At 39.3% G+C, this 15,834-nt stretch overlaps 1 protein-coding gene across 1 annotated transcript; it reads left to right on the forward strand.

Moving 5' to 3' along the window:
* Window positions 1-11,912: 11,912 nt before the first annotated feature.
* On the forward strand, window positions 11,913-14,810 carry LOC137611999 (phospholipid hydroperoxide glutathione peroxidase-like). The gene is made up of 7 exons (XM_068340280.1): window positions 11,913-12,037; window positions 12,785-12,879; window positions 13,003-13,147; window positions 13,397-13,548; window positions 14,032-14,056; window positions 14,170-14,229; window positions 14,339-14,810. The coding sequence occupies exons 1-7, from the start codon at window positions 11,972-11,974 to the stop codon at window positions 14,369-14,371; spliced, it is 576 nt and encodes a 191-aa protein (XP_068196381.1). The 5' UTR covers window positions 11,913-11,971; the 3' UTR covers window positions 14,372-14,810.
* Window positions 14,811-15,834: the final 1,024 nt, after the last annotated feature.

Genomic DNA, 15,834 nt, shown 5'->3' on the forward strand with positions numbered 1-15,834 from the left:
GCAAATGTGGATTGTGGATTTCTTTTTATTTTACCAGGCATGAAAAACTAGAATCAAACTATAAATGTTCAGAATCTGAAAATATTTAGCAAAATTATACATTTTAAGCTTATTCTGATATGTTTTACATGCATGGTATAATTTTTAAATATAGTTCACATCTATTTTTTAATCACAATTGTAGCTAGAATAAACCATTTCTCATCATCTTCAAATCATATTCATTCACATTTTCTGGGAATCATCTCCCAACCTGACCCCATCCAACCCAAAAGTCCAAAGTTTCCTCTGCTGTGAAACACGGCGTGTCAAACCAACGTGAGATGTGTGATGTAACCGAGTGAAATGTCTTATTATTATGGGAAAAGAGAAGGAGAATCAATGGAGGTGAAAAGCTTTGTGAAACAATAGAATAGAACTGCAGCAGCTTGGCAGACCCTCCACCGGCTGTCTGCTTCTGATGGCACCCGACCTTGGTTTTTACATGAATCATCATGCAGCCATTATTGGTGACTTATAAGAACAAGCCTACACACTGATAAACAGGCCCGCCGTGGCCCCTGCTGCTTTGTTGAGTCTTTCAAATAATAAAGTTCAGTTTTCTTGGTCACTTCGCGCCACATGGCCGCAGCTTATTTGGGATTTTAACACTCCCACAAACGACAGTTTGAGAGCGACCACCCTCCAGCGAGCTGGAAGGAGATGCCGGTGAACATGGGCGTTGTTAGAAAGCCATTGTTACGGTTTCATTTCAATGGGTGTCTTTCTGCACGTGAGCATAATGGCTGTCCTCAAAGGGCCAGATATAACTTATAAATGTAACTAAATGTAACTCAATGTAATGTGAATTAAATGTAACTCCGTCTTAATGTTAAATAACTCTGAATATATTGCTTATTCAAGTTATAAACATTACAAACATGTTTGCTTGTTTCTCTTTTATAACATAAATCCTTTTCATTTGTCAGGTTATGAAACTTACATAAATCCATCAATCGAGGATCAGACTATCCAAGAGAATAAAGAAAAATAACATCAAACACAAATTAGAATGTCAACTTTATTTTTTGTCAAAGTTCAAATGGGCTTAATTACTGCATTGTGTTAAATGTGTTTTTAGGTCAAAGCACATTTTTGCCCCATTTTTATTTTTGAGGACTTGGACCTTGCATGCTCTTAAGGGCCACATAAACTGATGTGGATGGCCACATTTGGCCCCCGGGCCTTGAGTTTGACACATGTGTCCAAGAGGATGGATGGGAAACAGCCTGAATCTGCCTCGTCTGCTCACACCTGACACCTCCACCTGTCAAGAGCTCCATCCATCCACCGGTCCTTTATAGAATGTCAGCTGTGGACGTTCACATAAAGGAAATGTGGGTGTGGAATTCAGATGGATTGATTAAAACACCTCTAAGTCTGGCAGTACTGTGGAATAATGTATTTGTATTTCTTTGATTAGTGCCTTGAAGCTCCCTGCTAAACAATTATCCCTTCAATCAAACTGTATTTATAGCAGGCAAATATATGCCTCCTTAGTTGGTTATGCTTCACTGCCACAGGAGTGTGTAATTACTCACATTTCTTGGCGGTGAGCATCTAACAGCTTTTGCAGCTGTCCTTATTTCAGTCCAACTTCAGCTGAAGCGCAAGGAACAGCTTTCAGATGAATCACAATAAAAAAAAGCATGAGAGCAACAGAAATATTGTCTTATTGTGATCGCCGACCCAAGAGCCATTCTTCTGCGTGACCCCCCAGAGCTCCAGTTCCAGAACAGATTTATTATCTTTTATTCTCACATGTCTCAAGACGAAAACACGTCTAAAATCAGGCAAAATGTGAGCACAAGATTTGTTTACTGTTAAAAAAAACAAAACACAATTTTACTGAAAATTGTTTTAATTTTTTTAAATTAATGAACTGCTTTATTTCACAGCTTTTTAATTCTATAATTCTACTGGTATTTTGTTTTATAAGGATTTTCATCCACAACGAAAAGCTGTTGTTTCTCTTTGTAATTTGAAGGTTAATGTGATGATTTATTTTATTTGACGTCAGACACAGTGGACTCTATAGGTTAACAGTTACAGTATTTTCCGCACTATAAGGTGCACTGGACTATAAGGCCTTCAATGACTGGCCTATTTAAAAAAAATCATATATAAGGCACACTGGATTATAAAACACACTGGATTAACGGGCACATCCAAATATAAGGCGCATCTGATTATAATGCGCACCTTGAATGAATGGCCTATTTTAAGACTGTTTTTTACTAGAATTGGTCGCACAACATTAGAAGGCGCATTTAATAGAAACCACTGTAGTGGCTGTGGTTGCATTATGCATCCACTGGATTGGATTAATAACTCTGCAACCTTTTCTCAAATTTCAAAAGCCTGGCATGCTACATTTGATTCGCAAATGTAGTTGACACCTGAAATAGCTGGTAACCGTGGGGGGAGGGGGTGCAGCTCAGACTTGTGTATTCTGTGTGGGCTGCTGAACAGATAGGCAACATTGTGGGGGTTAAGGTTACAGTTTAGAGCTGAGAACTCATCTGAGAACTCATTTTCAATGAATGGCCTATTTTAAAACTGCCTTAATAAATAAGGCGCACTGGATTATAAAGCCCATTGCATTATAAGGCGCACTGTTGGTTTTTGAGAAAATTAAAGGCTTTTAGGTGCACCTTATAATGTGGAAATGTCTTCATTGTTTTTAATATTATTGCTCTGCTTCATGAACATTTATTAACAATAATATTCTGTACTTTAATAAGCTGAACTGTAAAAATCTGTTCTGCATGTTCACTGCAGTTTGATGTTGTTTGGCTTTTTTATTGTCTTTTTTATACATGAAAAGAATGAAGTTATTACAGCTTAAACATAAAAACGTTCTTTTTGATGATGAATTATGAGAGATTCTTCTGTTCTTTGATGTTTTTGTAATCCCTACAGGTTACTCTCACAAATGATGCAAACAATGCTTCATTTCTCTCGTACTGCCTCTACATTCTAAGGTTTTAACCACCAGTTTCTGGTGGCGTGAAGGACGAGCTTTGGAACGTCGACATCACAAACCTATAAAAATACGATTGAGAGTCTCGCAGAGAGAGTCTCGGAGGTCTCTCTGATATTTACCGAGTTAATTCCTTCTGGGATATCTTAAAAGGTCCTCAGAACTAACAAAGAGGGTGAGTTCAGATGGGATTTATCTGGCTTACCTTCCCCCAGCTAACCTATATATCAGAAACGTCTATCTGGAGAAACTAGAAGATTTGAACTGTGTGATCTTAACATTCTGTTCATTTCATCCTCGTCCTTAGAGGTCCTCAAATGAACCAATAACAACCCATCAATCATTTTTTTCCTCATACAGACTTAAATCGATCTGCATATTTTTGATTAGGACTTATGTTTTAGTGGCTTTCCGAAATATTGTTGTAAATCCTGCTCGTCCTCTCGGCGGTGGGCCTGTTTCCGCCATACGACAGAAAATATCTCAGTCTATTTCAAGTGAAACTATTTTTCACTAAACGAATTTCCACTGGCATTTTGAAATCCATGTAAGGGAACGTGAACACAAGAGGAGCTCTGTGTTGTAGCATGCAAGGAGCGCTTCCTGGCACAAAGCCTTCATGAAAGCTTTATTTGAGCACATGTTTTTGTACTTGTACACATGCGACTCTTGTGCAGGTGAGGAGGAACCATTAAAGAAAAAAATAATTTAATTTGCCTGACGGAAAGACAGGAAACAGCGGGGTGCGGACCGCTCGCAGGGAAAGTGGGATGGGGGAGGGAGAAGATAGAAGAAAAGATGGATGCAGAGGAAGAGATAAAAACAGACAAGGGGCAATTATGATGGAGGGAGAGAGAAAGGAGAAGCGGTGGTCAGTCTTACAACACGTGGACTTTGGCCTTCTATTCTTCTCTCTGTGATATTGTTGATGCACTCATCACATTTGGAGGAGTGGAGGTGCGCTGCTGTGACCAGCAGCGGCGCATCACGAGTCTTTATAGTCTAAAATGACTTAAATCCCAACGAGTGCTTTTCCAGCTGGGGCATTCTGGTCTTTATTTGTCCGGCATGACTCATGTCCGCCTTTTGAAACCTGCTGTACTCGATCCGCTGAGAACACAAAAGTCTTTGTCGAGTGGTTGTGTTCGTTTATTCTTTCAGGGGAAAAAAGATGCAGCTTCTGCTGCTTGAAGTGGATTTTCCAGCTGTTCTCCTGGAATTTGTTTCAGCTACACTGAAACTTTCACACGGCGAGCGTGAGTCGTGTTGTATCCACCGATACGCCAATCAGATGAGTTTTGACCTGAGCTCAACTTTTTAGAAGGCAGTAATGAGAGTCAAACCCAGCTCGGGTTCCTCTGTTACAGAAGAATATTTTGTACTAAAGCAGAAGTGTTTCATGCTGAAAACACACAGAAAACAAAATTCTACATTAGATTCTTCATTTGACATCGTGTCGTTCGGACAAATTGCTGCTGTGTTGCAGTCAATGTTAATAAGAGGCCATGGTACAAGTAGTCCTCCTCCAGAGGGTCTCCAGCCTCTCACGTTGATGATCAATATTTCAAAATTGGCAACAAGACTTTATATTCACCACCATTCAGAAATAGAAACCAACATATCTTCCATATCTTCTCTTCAACCCACCAGTCCGCCGCTCAAATACAAGTATCTGATTGTCTTTTTATGACATTTAAATAAATACTTTGTGATTTGGTGAAATAGGTTTGTCAACTTTATTTTCGAGAGTCACATGAAACTATTGATTCCGCTCTTCCTTCCTGTGCACTGACGGAGCTTCTGCACATAAAAAAGCCTGCTGTCGCTTGCTGATGACCGTGTTTCATCTCAATTGTTTTATCCATGCACATACCTACATAAAGGCATTAAAATTTCTATTTAGATGGCATCGCAGTTTTGATATTGATCTTATTATCAATCTGAAAAACCCATGTATGAGCCTCCGTATGTGTGTTGTTTCTTTTTAAATCAATTGCTAGCCATGGTAACACATTTGCACATAAGTGCAAGTATTTTCTCTGATTAATGTTGAAACTGCTCCTCCTGTAAATGAGCTTTGCAGGATCCTCTGGATCATCTTCATCACCGAAATAAATCCTCATCGGTTTGTTTCTTTCTTTCTTTTTTCCTTCCAGGACTTTTGCATTTAATTAACTTCATGGGGACTTATTATGGTGATGTTTTATATAATCTTCACTTCATTCTATCAGGGACGTAAACACAAAGAGGAAACAGCTCTCAGACTGGTGGTAACTCTGAAATATTACAATCATGTTGAATTAAAAGCATAAAAGAAACTTTGGTGACTTTTTTTTTTTGTTCATATCAGATTTTTTTCTGTGCCATGCAATCATAACCTCCTCCCCACTGGAAACCATCTCAACTTAAACCCACAAATGCTAACGTGAGGTTTTGCTCTGAGATGAAGCCAGAAGAGCCATTTCACCTGATTCAGCATTTTTTTCTCCAATGTAAAGATCATCAGGTTGGAATGAACCTTTTTCAAAGTAAACAAAAAAACATAATCAGTGATGCTCTTCAAGCAGCAACAGTGACCTTTGACCTCACATGAAGCTCACAGCAAAGGGCTGCGTTCACAGGAAGCTGCTCCAGAATGTATTCAAGTGCCAGCAATTTCAACCTGCGTCTGTGTGGAGGCTCTACAACAAAAACAACATCCCTGTGGTATTTTTGTCATGCAATTTCATTCCTACGTTCACCTCTTGTTTAAAGTGTCCCGTCGCCTGCTGCTCGGCGCCGGCTCCTTCCCAAAACCGTACTAAATGTTTAATGAGCTGTGCCTGCCTTCCCCCCCTAGACGTACCCGAGCACTTTTTGGTTTCAGCTGAAAAGTTTCTTGAACAGATTTTATTTTCTTTGTTGTAACTCTAGGGATGCTGTTGCTGAATGCAATTTTTATTTTCACTCTACTGCGGTGCATAGATTTAAAAAGATCCACACTAACTTGTTCTACAGCATGAAAATGAATCAACACAATAGAACATGTCTATCCTTTCCTTTAAATAACGTGTCCCTTTGCTGTTTGGTATTTATTCCTATATGACACCTCATATATTAAAACACTTCACAAATGAATCTGTCTTTTAGTTTTTGCAACTTCTCTAAAGTTCGGTTCATTTTTCTGGTATGATTGAAACATTTTGTTCCAGTCTTGAGTAAAACTAGACAAAATTGACAATCTTCCGATTGATATCAAGCATCCTCCATCCACTCCATCCATTTGATTGAATATTTACTTCAGGCTGAGGATTGAAAGCGCGGGAATGAAATTTCTCAGGATGTGATGGACGTTCAGAGGGCCTGTCAGCGTCACGTCAGCAGAACATGGAAGCTTTAAACTTGTGTTCACTCAAGGAAGAATGAAGGATGAAGGGAGATCTGGACTATTGAGACGCAGTCATGGGAAACAGACTGCAGAATCTGTTGCCTTGCCAACCAAGCCCCTCAGAGTGAGAGGGTTAAATGTAAAAGACTCTCTGCCAATGCAAATATAGGTTTCCATCTGTTTCCACTACACTGCTCTCGTTACACGTTCTGAAACACTCTAGATTGTGGTGGAGGTAGATCTGGATCTTAATTAAAACTGCGTCCATATGCCTCTCGAGGATGCCGTGAGGTCACACCGCTTTCATTTCCATTTACTACCCATGGAAAATAACGGAAATACAAGGGGACCTTCGGGATTGGATTCTCCAATATTTCAAGTTTTTAAAAAACAAATACAAATAAAATTTAAAAAAAAGACATCCTTTAATGTGACATGGAGAATTTATCTGCGGGCGAGTAATGAGCGCCTCAATCCGACGAGGAATCCGAACCGTCACGCAGCGCGTTCGTCTCGAAATGGAAGATAAACGATCTTAACTGAGAAAAATTTAACTTTGAAATACTTCTGAGCGAACAGCTGAAGTTTTCATTTCTGTGTATAACTATTAATCTCCAACGGAGCCGACGGAGATGCGGTTGAAGGCACGAAAACAGCCAACTTGTTGCTTAGGAACAGATAACCCTAACTTTTTCTCTGAGCATCTGATCCTATCTCCCTCGGTGCTCGGAGCTCAGCGTGTGTTTGTCGTGGGGTGGGGGGGTTGGGGGTTGGCTGTTGGGGGAGTCAGGTTCAGCAGAGGTTGTTTCTAGGCAACTGTTGTTATTTTTTTTCCTCATCTTCTTTCTTCTTGAATATGAAACATAGTTAACAAGGTTCGCTGTTGTGTCTGTTTTTATTCATTATAGGCTGCTTATTTTCCCCTACCAACTCCATTTCTCATCTTTTTGGAGGGGGCGGGGAGGGGGGGGTGAAGTGGTGCGCTGCTGCGCCTCCATCTGATGAAAAAAAAGCAAAATGAGGAGCAAAGCGGATAAACAATAAAATTGCGTTTGGTCCCCCGCGTTCATTACCGTGAGACGCGTTCGTGGTTATTTTTTCCGCTCTTTAAAATAGGAATCATTTGCGCATGCGCGCTGCAGCAGCTGTATGGAGTAAATATCTGCGAAATAAATTTTTTAAAAAACCAAAACGACAAAACACTTCGTGCTGCTTTCTCCATTTTGGTCTCCTGTTGAATTCTTGGAGTCTTTAAACTCGTTCTATTCTTAATCACTCATATCCAGCTTCTCCATCCAGATGCCTGCAGCATCCACAAAGAGATGCTCAAATATTTGACCTAATAGCTGTTGGCCTGTTGCCCAGTTCTGAGTCAGAGGAGAGCAATTCATCAAATCACAACCGGGGAGCTGTGGTGCACAAACAAACCAGCAAACAAACTTCTCCTTTATTGGCTTTTCAAGTGATATGAAGCCGTCTGATTGTTGATGGGAAGTTTTAGGGCTGAGCAGCGGTTTGAGATTTCATCTTTTCAGCTTATTACACATACAAATGTACCTTCAATACACACACGCACACACATACACACACACACACACACACACACATACATGCTCATATAAGATGTAACAGGTGCTGAAGTCTGACACTTCCTCACAGCCTGGATTTGATTTATTTTTCTTTGCTTCTCAACAGATTATTAAGAAGTGAACGTCTGTTTCTGAGCAGTTCTGAGTTGGGTTGGTTAAATAACTTTATGTCAGTACAGCTGAGTGGGGAAAAATAACACTCAGCAATTGTTCAGTTGTTTTTTAGATACACAAACTGATGACAGACAAAGCAGCGATAATTACAGCATCTTCCCCCCTTCTCCTGCACACACACACACACACATACAAACCTGTAAACATACACACACACACACGCCTGATAGGAGTTTTAATTGGCCGTATGTGAGGTGTTTAATTAGGGGCTTTGAAGTGACGTTTCAGATGGAAACCTGTGGCACATTCTGTTTTGTGGAAAATCTAATTAAAATTCTCATCCCTCAGAAGACGTGACCTCCACATCATCTGAGCACACTCACTGTGCCTGCCAGTTTGTATGTGTTCATGTAAAAGGGCAGGCGACCCACTGCTTCCACTAACAGTGAGATCACAGACAGCATCCCTTTAATTATCCCAGGCATCCATTTGGCCTTGTGATCCAGACAGTGAAAAGCAGGACAGCAAGTTGCTTTGGTCAAGTCCCCGTGCACAGACCTGATAATGGGGTGTCATTGCACCTAAAACTGTTGCTCCACACTGTCGTCTCAAAAGCCATTGAAAAGAAATGAAGCATTACTTCTTCTACAAATGCTCTTCCAGTGTGATGGAGATAAATGAGATGTCACGCTGAGACGTCACATCGCCTTAATCCGTCTTCTTCTTTCATGTCATGCTTAAAAATACAGTTTTATGCTAAAGTTCCACAAAGAGGCAATGTGAAGCTTTCAGTGTGATGTATGATAGCATTTCCACTTCCTATTTTAGCATATATATAAGATTTGCATTGATATCCAAAGCAGGAGAAGTGATGCTGTCATTTCATCACCTATTCTATGTATGGAAAACATATGTTCGACCTTGAATTGAATCATCTGTGGTGATGCAAAAATAAACTGCGAATAAAAAAGCCATTAGTCTTTCTCTTGAATCTATAATGGGTTCATTTCCATGTTTAAGTGGTTCCTCTTTTTCCAATTTCCTCCCCAAATATTCATTTTCAGAAGGGAATACATCGAATCAAAGACGAAAAATTATGTTTTCTGGAGAATAAATGAAATTAAATGCGTCTTTGGCCTACTTTAAATACAGCAAAAAGGCAACAACAAAAAAAAAGTATGATTTTGATTAAAAGTATGAGTAAAATATCTTTAGTACAGCAACAGTAACATGTTCGATTGTGTCCTACAAATTATTCTTTATCCTTCATCTCTACAGAAGTTTATTGATGCATCCATTTGAGAAACGTTATCGATGCTGCAGAGCAATCTGTCTCACGGTCACACAGCGCCCTCTATTGGAAGAACAGTCAGACTACAGGTTTCCCACGAAGGAAAGGGTACGATAAGAGCACAAATAATGCAGCCCAACGGGGTATACTCTATTGTCAACTGTAGGATATATACAAAGGGTTGTGACAGGAAGGGCATTTGGCAGTAAAAATGTTGACATACAAATATGACAATTTCCCACTGAAGTACTATTATTACATTTACATTTACATTTACATGAGCGTCCAACCTATAGGGCTTCAATAGAATTTAAACTACTGTGGGTCGAACACGAAGGAGAGGTCGACAGTGTATTCTCAGACAAAAAAGAGACGAAGAAAGAAAAGCCCCAAGATCTGACAATACCAACATTGAATGTGGGGACTATGACTGGAAAAGCTAGGGACATGATGATTAGAAGGAAAATAGATGCACAGTGTGTGCAGGAGAGCAGGTGGAAAGGCATTGAGTTTGAAAATTTAGGATTAGCATTCAAATTAATTTACCATGGTGTTGATGGTAAGAGGAGCAGGGGTCATTTTAAGAGAGGAGTTAGTTAAGAGTGTATTGGAGGTGAAAAGAGTCAGATTGAGAGTGAAACTTGAAATGGAGGTGGTTATGTATAATACATTTAATGGGTATGACCCACGGGTAGGATATGAACTGGAGGAGAAAGAGAAGTTCTGGGTGGAGGTAGAAGAAGTTAGTTGGAGCATTCCAGGGACAGAAAGTCTTGTGGTTGGTGCAGATTTTAATGCACATTTTGGGGAAGGAAATAAAGCTGATGAGGAAGTGATGGTAAGTTTGGCATCAGGAAAGCAACTTGGAGGAGCAGATGCTGGTAGACATTGCAAAAAGGATGGACATGGCTATAGTGGAAAATCTTCTTCCAGAAAAGGCAGTAACATTTGGTTAGTCTGAGCCTGGACTCTGTAGAGACAGAGATTTAATCTTGATATTTAATCTCACTTGAGATTCAGCCCTTGAGATTCAAGTCGACAAAATGAAACTTCAACGACACATAAGGACATGGCTTTTTCTGATAGTGCTATTTATAGTGGGTCACCATGGCGATATGATTCCCAGGAAGTATTGTCTCCGCCGACCCTGGACTGAGCTGATCACACGACCTGGATTCACCTAAGGAAGGCATAATGATGAATGATCAGGTTCTGTCCTGATAGATCCTGCTGCCAAACCAGCAAACAAAATGAACACGGGTGAAAACACAACCTCCAGAGTAGGTATGTGTGCATCATTAGTCTTTTATTATATATAAGTGAGTATAAGTGAGCTGAGCTTTCCAGTGTTTCCATGGCAGCTGTTTTCCACATCACAAACATGTCTAGGCAAGAAACCTAGTGTCACGTTTCCCAAGAGGTTCTATCACAGAGTCCACAAATTTATATAGAGGGTGAAATAAACTGTGATGCGTGGTGTTAGTGCTGAAGTGCACCATGATGTCACCAGGCTGACCCTTCCCAGAATCATGATCTCAACCAAATAGAGTCACCCATATCACATCAGTGTTGCACACAAGTCATGACTCAGCAAGACATAAAACTGGAAAAAAAAGGCTTGTTTGGATATTAAATATTTTATTGGTGTTTGTAATGCAAGGCCTAAAAAAAACCCCAATCTGTTGAGGTATGGGTTCTTGAGGAAGTTCCCAGTAGAGACTTGGTAGAAACTTGGATAAAACAGACAGACAAACAGATATGGTAAATATAAAATCTTACATCGAAGTGCACCCTTCCTTTGTCAAGAAGATATTGGACATGTAGCACACAGAGCAATAAACTAAATTGAGACCCTTTTTCACCTGAATAATCTCTTTACATAATATTAAGTAGAATACTGTAGAATGAACACTTGTCTGAATTCAGAAAGTATAGTTTATCATTTCGGACAGCAACCACTTTAAAAACATTTAAATAGATTCTATAATTGTGTACTTATTGTTAAATACTTGATTATGTGAAGTCCATTCAAATATTGCAGAACAATATGCAAATCATAATTTTTCTTTTAGCAGCCACATTTTTTTTAATGCAAATGTCTGAGTTTGAAAGTATTTCAAATTTCTGGTAAAAATTATTGCAGGTAGTATAAAGATTTGTATTTTATAGTTTTGTATGAGGCTTCAGATTATCCTTAATGATTAACTTTTCTTATAGGCAGACTTATCAGTTCTTAAACTCTCCTTTGAGAAAACATCTTTTCCTTTTTGCATATTCATGGCAGACTCCATTTATTTTTCTGTCTTAAGGATGAGACGTTCTTCATGAAATTAGACAAAGTAAGACTGTCCGAGAAAAATAGAAACGCTAGCTTTATTTAGAGTTTTGATAAATATATTTATCTGTACTAAGACATTTATCAGAGAAAAGTCTTTACAGTACAGTATTACGAAAAAGTACTGTACTGTAATGCCTAAAAGGGGGGCTTCTCCGGACCAATATAGCTGACGCACCACTGCGTGATTATATCTCAGTCTAAGTGGGCGGGACCAACAGATCACGTACAACACTATCTCCGAATAGCCGTTATGTGGTTTTTGAGACCGACGCTACTGCTCGGTTTGGTCGGCAGCAGAGGAGTAGTGACAAGTATGGTGAGTTAACTCATTTGTTTATCGATTGATTTATTCATTTTTAACACAATCTTTTAAAGCCTGGCTATAAACAGTTTGTATGCGCTGCTGTATCTACGGTCAACAACATTTAGGTCATATGTAGGGGATTGTAGCTTGAAGTGCAGTGCAACCATGAAACGGGTCCGATGTTGATGCGGCTACTAAAGCTAGCTTTGTGTAACAGAAGCTTCAAAACGTTCACGGCAGATTAGAAAAATTCATATTCTTTTACTGTGATAATAAAATGCAGTGGTATCTGTCTTTATTACGTAAACGGGATTCATATTAGCTCTCTGTGATGTAGCGTTAAGACTTGGTATCCGTAGAAGGGATATAGATGCTAATTAAGTTGCTAATAATCGGTGACAATTCGCAAATAAGATGCCGTCAATCATGAGACGCTCAGCGATTTATTTCATATAATTGCGTCGTTTTTAGACATTTTAAGACAATTTTAGACAATCTAGTCATTCATTGCGTATTAATCTAACCACTTCCCTTTTTGTTCTCAAATGGCGCATTCATTTATTACGCGTAGCATGTAGATGGGAGCCAGTGCAGGCATGAAATAAAACATTAACTCGTATTTTTTATTTTATGTCTTGGGCTTGATCTTACCTTTGACCACCTGTCTTGTTGTTTTGGACTTCAGCATTTGCCAAGCCTCTACCTTGACTTACTCAGTCACAGATTCTTACACAATTTTTATTGTTCAACCCCACACAGTGTGCTCAAGCGGCAGACTGGCAGAGCGCTAAATCAATATACGAGTTCTCTGCCAAGGATATTGATGGCGATGATGTGTCTCTAGAGAAATACAAGTAGGTTTTATGTTCAAGGCTACAGAATGAATCATATGTAGAGTTTGAAGGAAGAACACAGAATTAGATATAACTCATGTTTTCTAAGTTTAACCTCCTGTTTGTTCTGTTTTTCTGTACCAGAGGATATGTGTGCATCATTGTGAATGTGGCCTCTAAATGAGGAAAGACCAAGGTAAACTACACTCAGCTAGAGGAAATGCACGCTTCCTATGTTGAGAAGGGTTTACGCATCCTGGGCTTTCCATGCAACCAGTTTGGAGGACAGGTAACAAGATTAAAATGATAAAATCACAGCTTTTGTTTCTTTATTCAATTCCAAAGAATGTTCTGAGCCTTGGTAATGATACAGTCTTTATAAGCTTTGAATTGGCACGTGATTGTTCATCTTCTTTCACCAGTTAACATTTGTATATTTTAAATGCATTACCATGTTCATTTATGTTATTTACATCTTTATTAGCTAAGTTCCAAATTTGTGTTTCTTATCCAAGTGTTCTGTTTTTGCATAATACAGGAGCCAGGTACTGAAGCAGAGATCAAAGAGTTTGCCAAAGGTTACAATGTTGAGTTTGACCTCTTCAGTAAAATCGAGGTGAATGGAGACAACGCTCACCCTCTGTGGAAGTGGATGAAAGCACAGCCCAAAGGCAAAGGAACCCTGGGAAAGTGAGTCCTTGCTGTTTTCTGTTCAGTCATTAAAAAGGTTTGAATAAACTGTGTGCGAAAATTGAGTCTTGAGAACAGGAGAACAGGAATAGAATACATAGATCTATCAATCATAAGCGACAGGAGACAAAACTACAATAACAGGAACTATTTTGGTTTAGTAAGCTCTGGGGTTGTGACATTGCATCCTACCTTCTTTTCAGTATCTATTACATCATTCTGATGCTGTTTTTGTTTTTTTAGCTTTGTGTGGAAACCCTTCTTGAAAGAGACAATTGTGGTTATTTAGCAGCAGCTTAACGTGGTGTTTAGGTAGAAATAGGACCAGATTAAACTTTAAAATGAAAAATAGAGGAGATTGTGGGTTTACAAGTTCTGTATTTTGAGTAATTGTTCATTGTTGAAGCTGAACTGACTACACATCTGTGTAGCATGGAGTATGGAAAAATCTGACCGTGTTTACATTTGTCCTTCTCTTCACAGTAACATCAAATGGAACTTCACTAAGGTAATTTTCTAAATACCGTTTAGACTTGACTGAATCAAAAGTTTCTTCAGTAAACGTTTGTTTGATTTTCCTCCGTGAGATGAGTCGGCCTAACATTTTGACTCCTTTGATAGTTCCTAATTAATCGTGAGGGACTTGTGGTGAAGAGATATGGGCCAAATGAAGATCCAACTGTAAGCTGCTGCTATTAATGTTTCATGTTCATGCTATGAAATGCAGCGCAAAATATACTACGGTACATCTCTCTCTAACTTATAACTGCTGCTTCATTTATCCCTTCAGGCTGTAAAGAAGGATCTGCCATCGTACCTGTGATGCTGCTGTGTTGTGTTTGACCCCTGACCTCTCACATGGTCTTCATTGCTTTGATGTGTGTGAGTCTGGACCAGTGATGACCTGTCTGTAAACCCTCCAATGGGAAGGGCAGGTCTGATGACCCCCAGCGTGCAGCAAAGCTCCAGAACCGCTAACACCAAATGCATAAGACCACGTGAGAGGACGTCTACAGCTCTTCTTTGTATATTTAGGTAAACGTATTAAACTGAACTGACTGAACTCCATGACTTTGCAGTTTCTTTGTCTCCATCTGAAGTGTCACAGTTGATAGAATCCAGTGAAATTTTGTGAATGGGTGGATCATGAACCAAAAAAGTGTTAAACTTGTGAGATGGATTGTGTTGTAAACTAAAATAAATGATCTACCAGGTGTGACTGAAGTCATTTTAAACTTCATTGTGTTTCATTCACTGAGTTATTAGCTTAAAAGATAAATAATAATGTTAAATTGTGAGACTTGACAGATTTAATCTTTAATATTTTGTCATTAAACAGGACATTTTACATGTTTATCCTAAATATTTTGTTCATGATTCTTGGGGGGTGGGGGGTGCCTTGTCTTGCTTGGGGGAGCCTCAGCGGTGCTCAAGAGGTGAGGTCACACCTCCCACTGCCAGCTCACGCTCCAGATGTTCTGGCTGACATGAGTCTTGAACCGGCAACTTCTGCTTCCCAGTCCAAGACTTGGTGAACTTGGCTACTGCTGCCCCAAGACAGCAAGAAGGTTCCGGGTTTGAGTCATGTGCTGTGTGGAGTTTGTATGTTCTCCTCTTGTCTGAGATTCTCCCGGTTCTTCGGCTTCCTCCCGCCTCCAAAAACATGCACTTAAAGTGGATCGGTCAGTTCTAAATTCTCCATAGGTATCAGTGTGTGCAGGAGTGGTTGTTTGTCTTTCATGTGGTAGGGCGATGCTGGAAACCTGCCCGGAGTGTCTCCCCACCTCATGACTAGTCTGCTGAGATAGACTCCAGCAACCCTCGTGACCCTAGAAAGTGGGGGAAGCAGTATGGAAATGGATTAACATTAAGTTATTTTCAATTAAAATTACTGGCAAATATAAAATTTAACTTTCCTTGTATTCAAGCTTTATTTGTATTTTAACTCATGTTAGACATCTTTAATTTTAACTTGTTCAGAATGTACATAAAAGCTTTAATAAATCTTTTTAGAAGTTAACAGTAAGATGTACGGTATATATGTAGTCGATATTCATCTGTTCATTCAGAACAATTTTTGTCGAGTATGTTGGGAACCACACTAAGAATTTTTGCTTTTTAATATTTTAAATCTTCCACTTTTTTTTCTATTTTTCTATTTTCTGTGGAAAGTTATTTTTCTAGAAGGTCTAGTTAACAACACATTCTAACTTCAACAACCAACGCTATGCCCAAAGGCACGTCGGCAGTGGCAAGTCCACATTCCATGCTGTGGTTCTTCCGGGT

The sequence above is a fragment of the Antennarius striatus genome, chromosome 18, assembly GCF_040054535.1.
Source record: "Antennarius striatus isolate MH-2024 chromosome 18, ASM4005453v1, whole genome shotgun sequence".
Lineage (NCBI taxonomy): Eukaryota > Metazoa > Chordata > Actinopteri > Lophiiformes > Antennariidae > Antennarius > Antennarius striatus.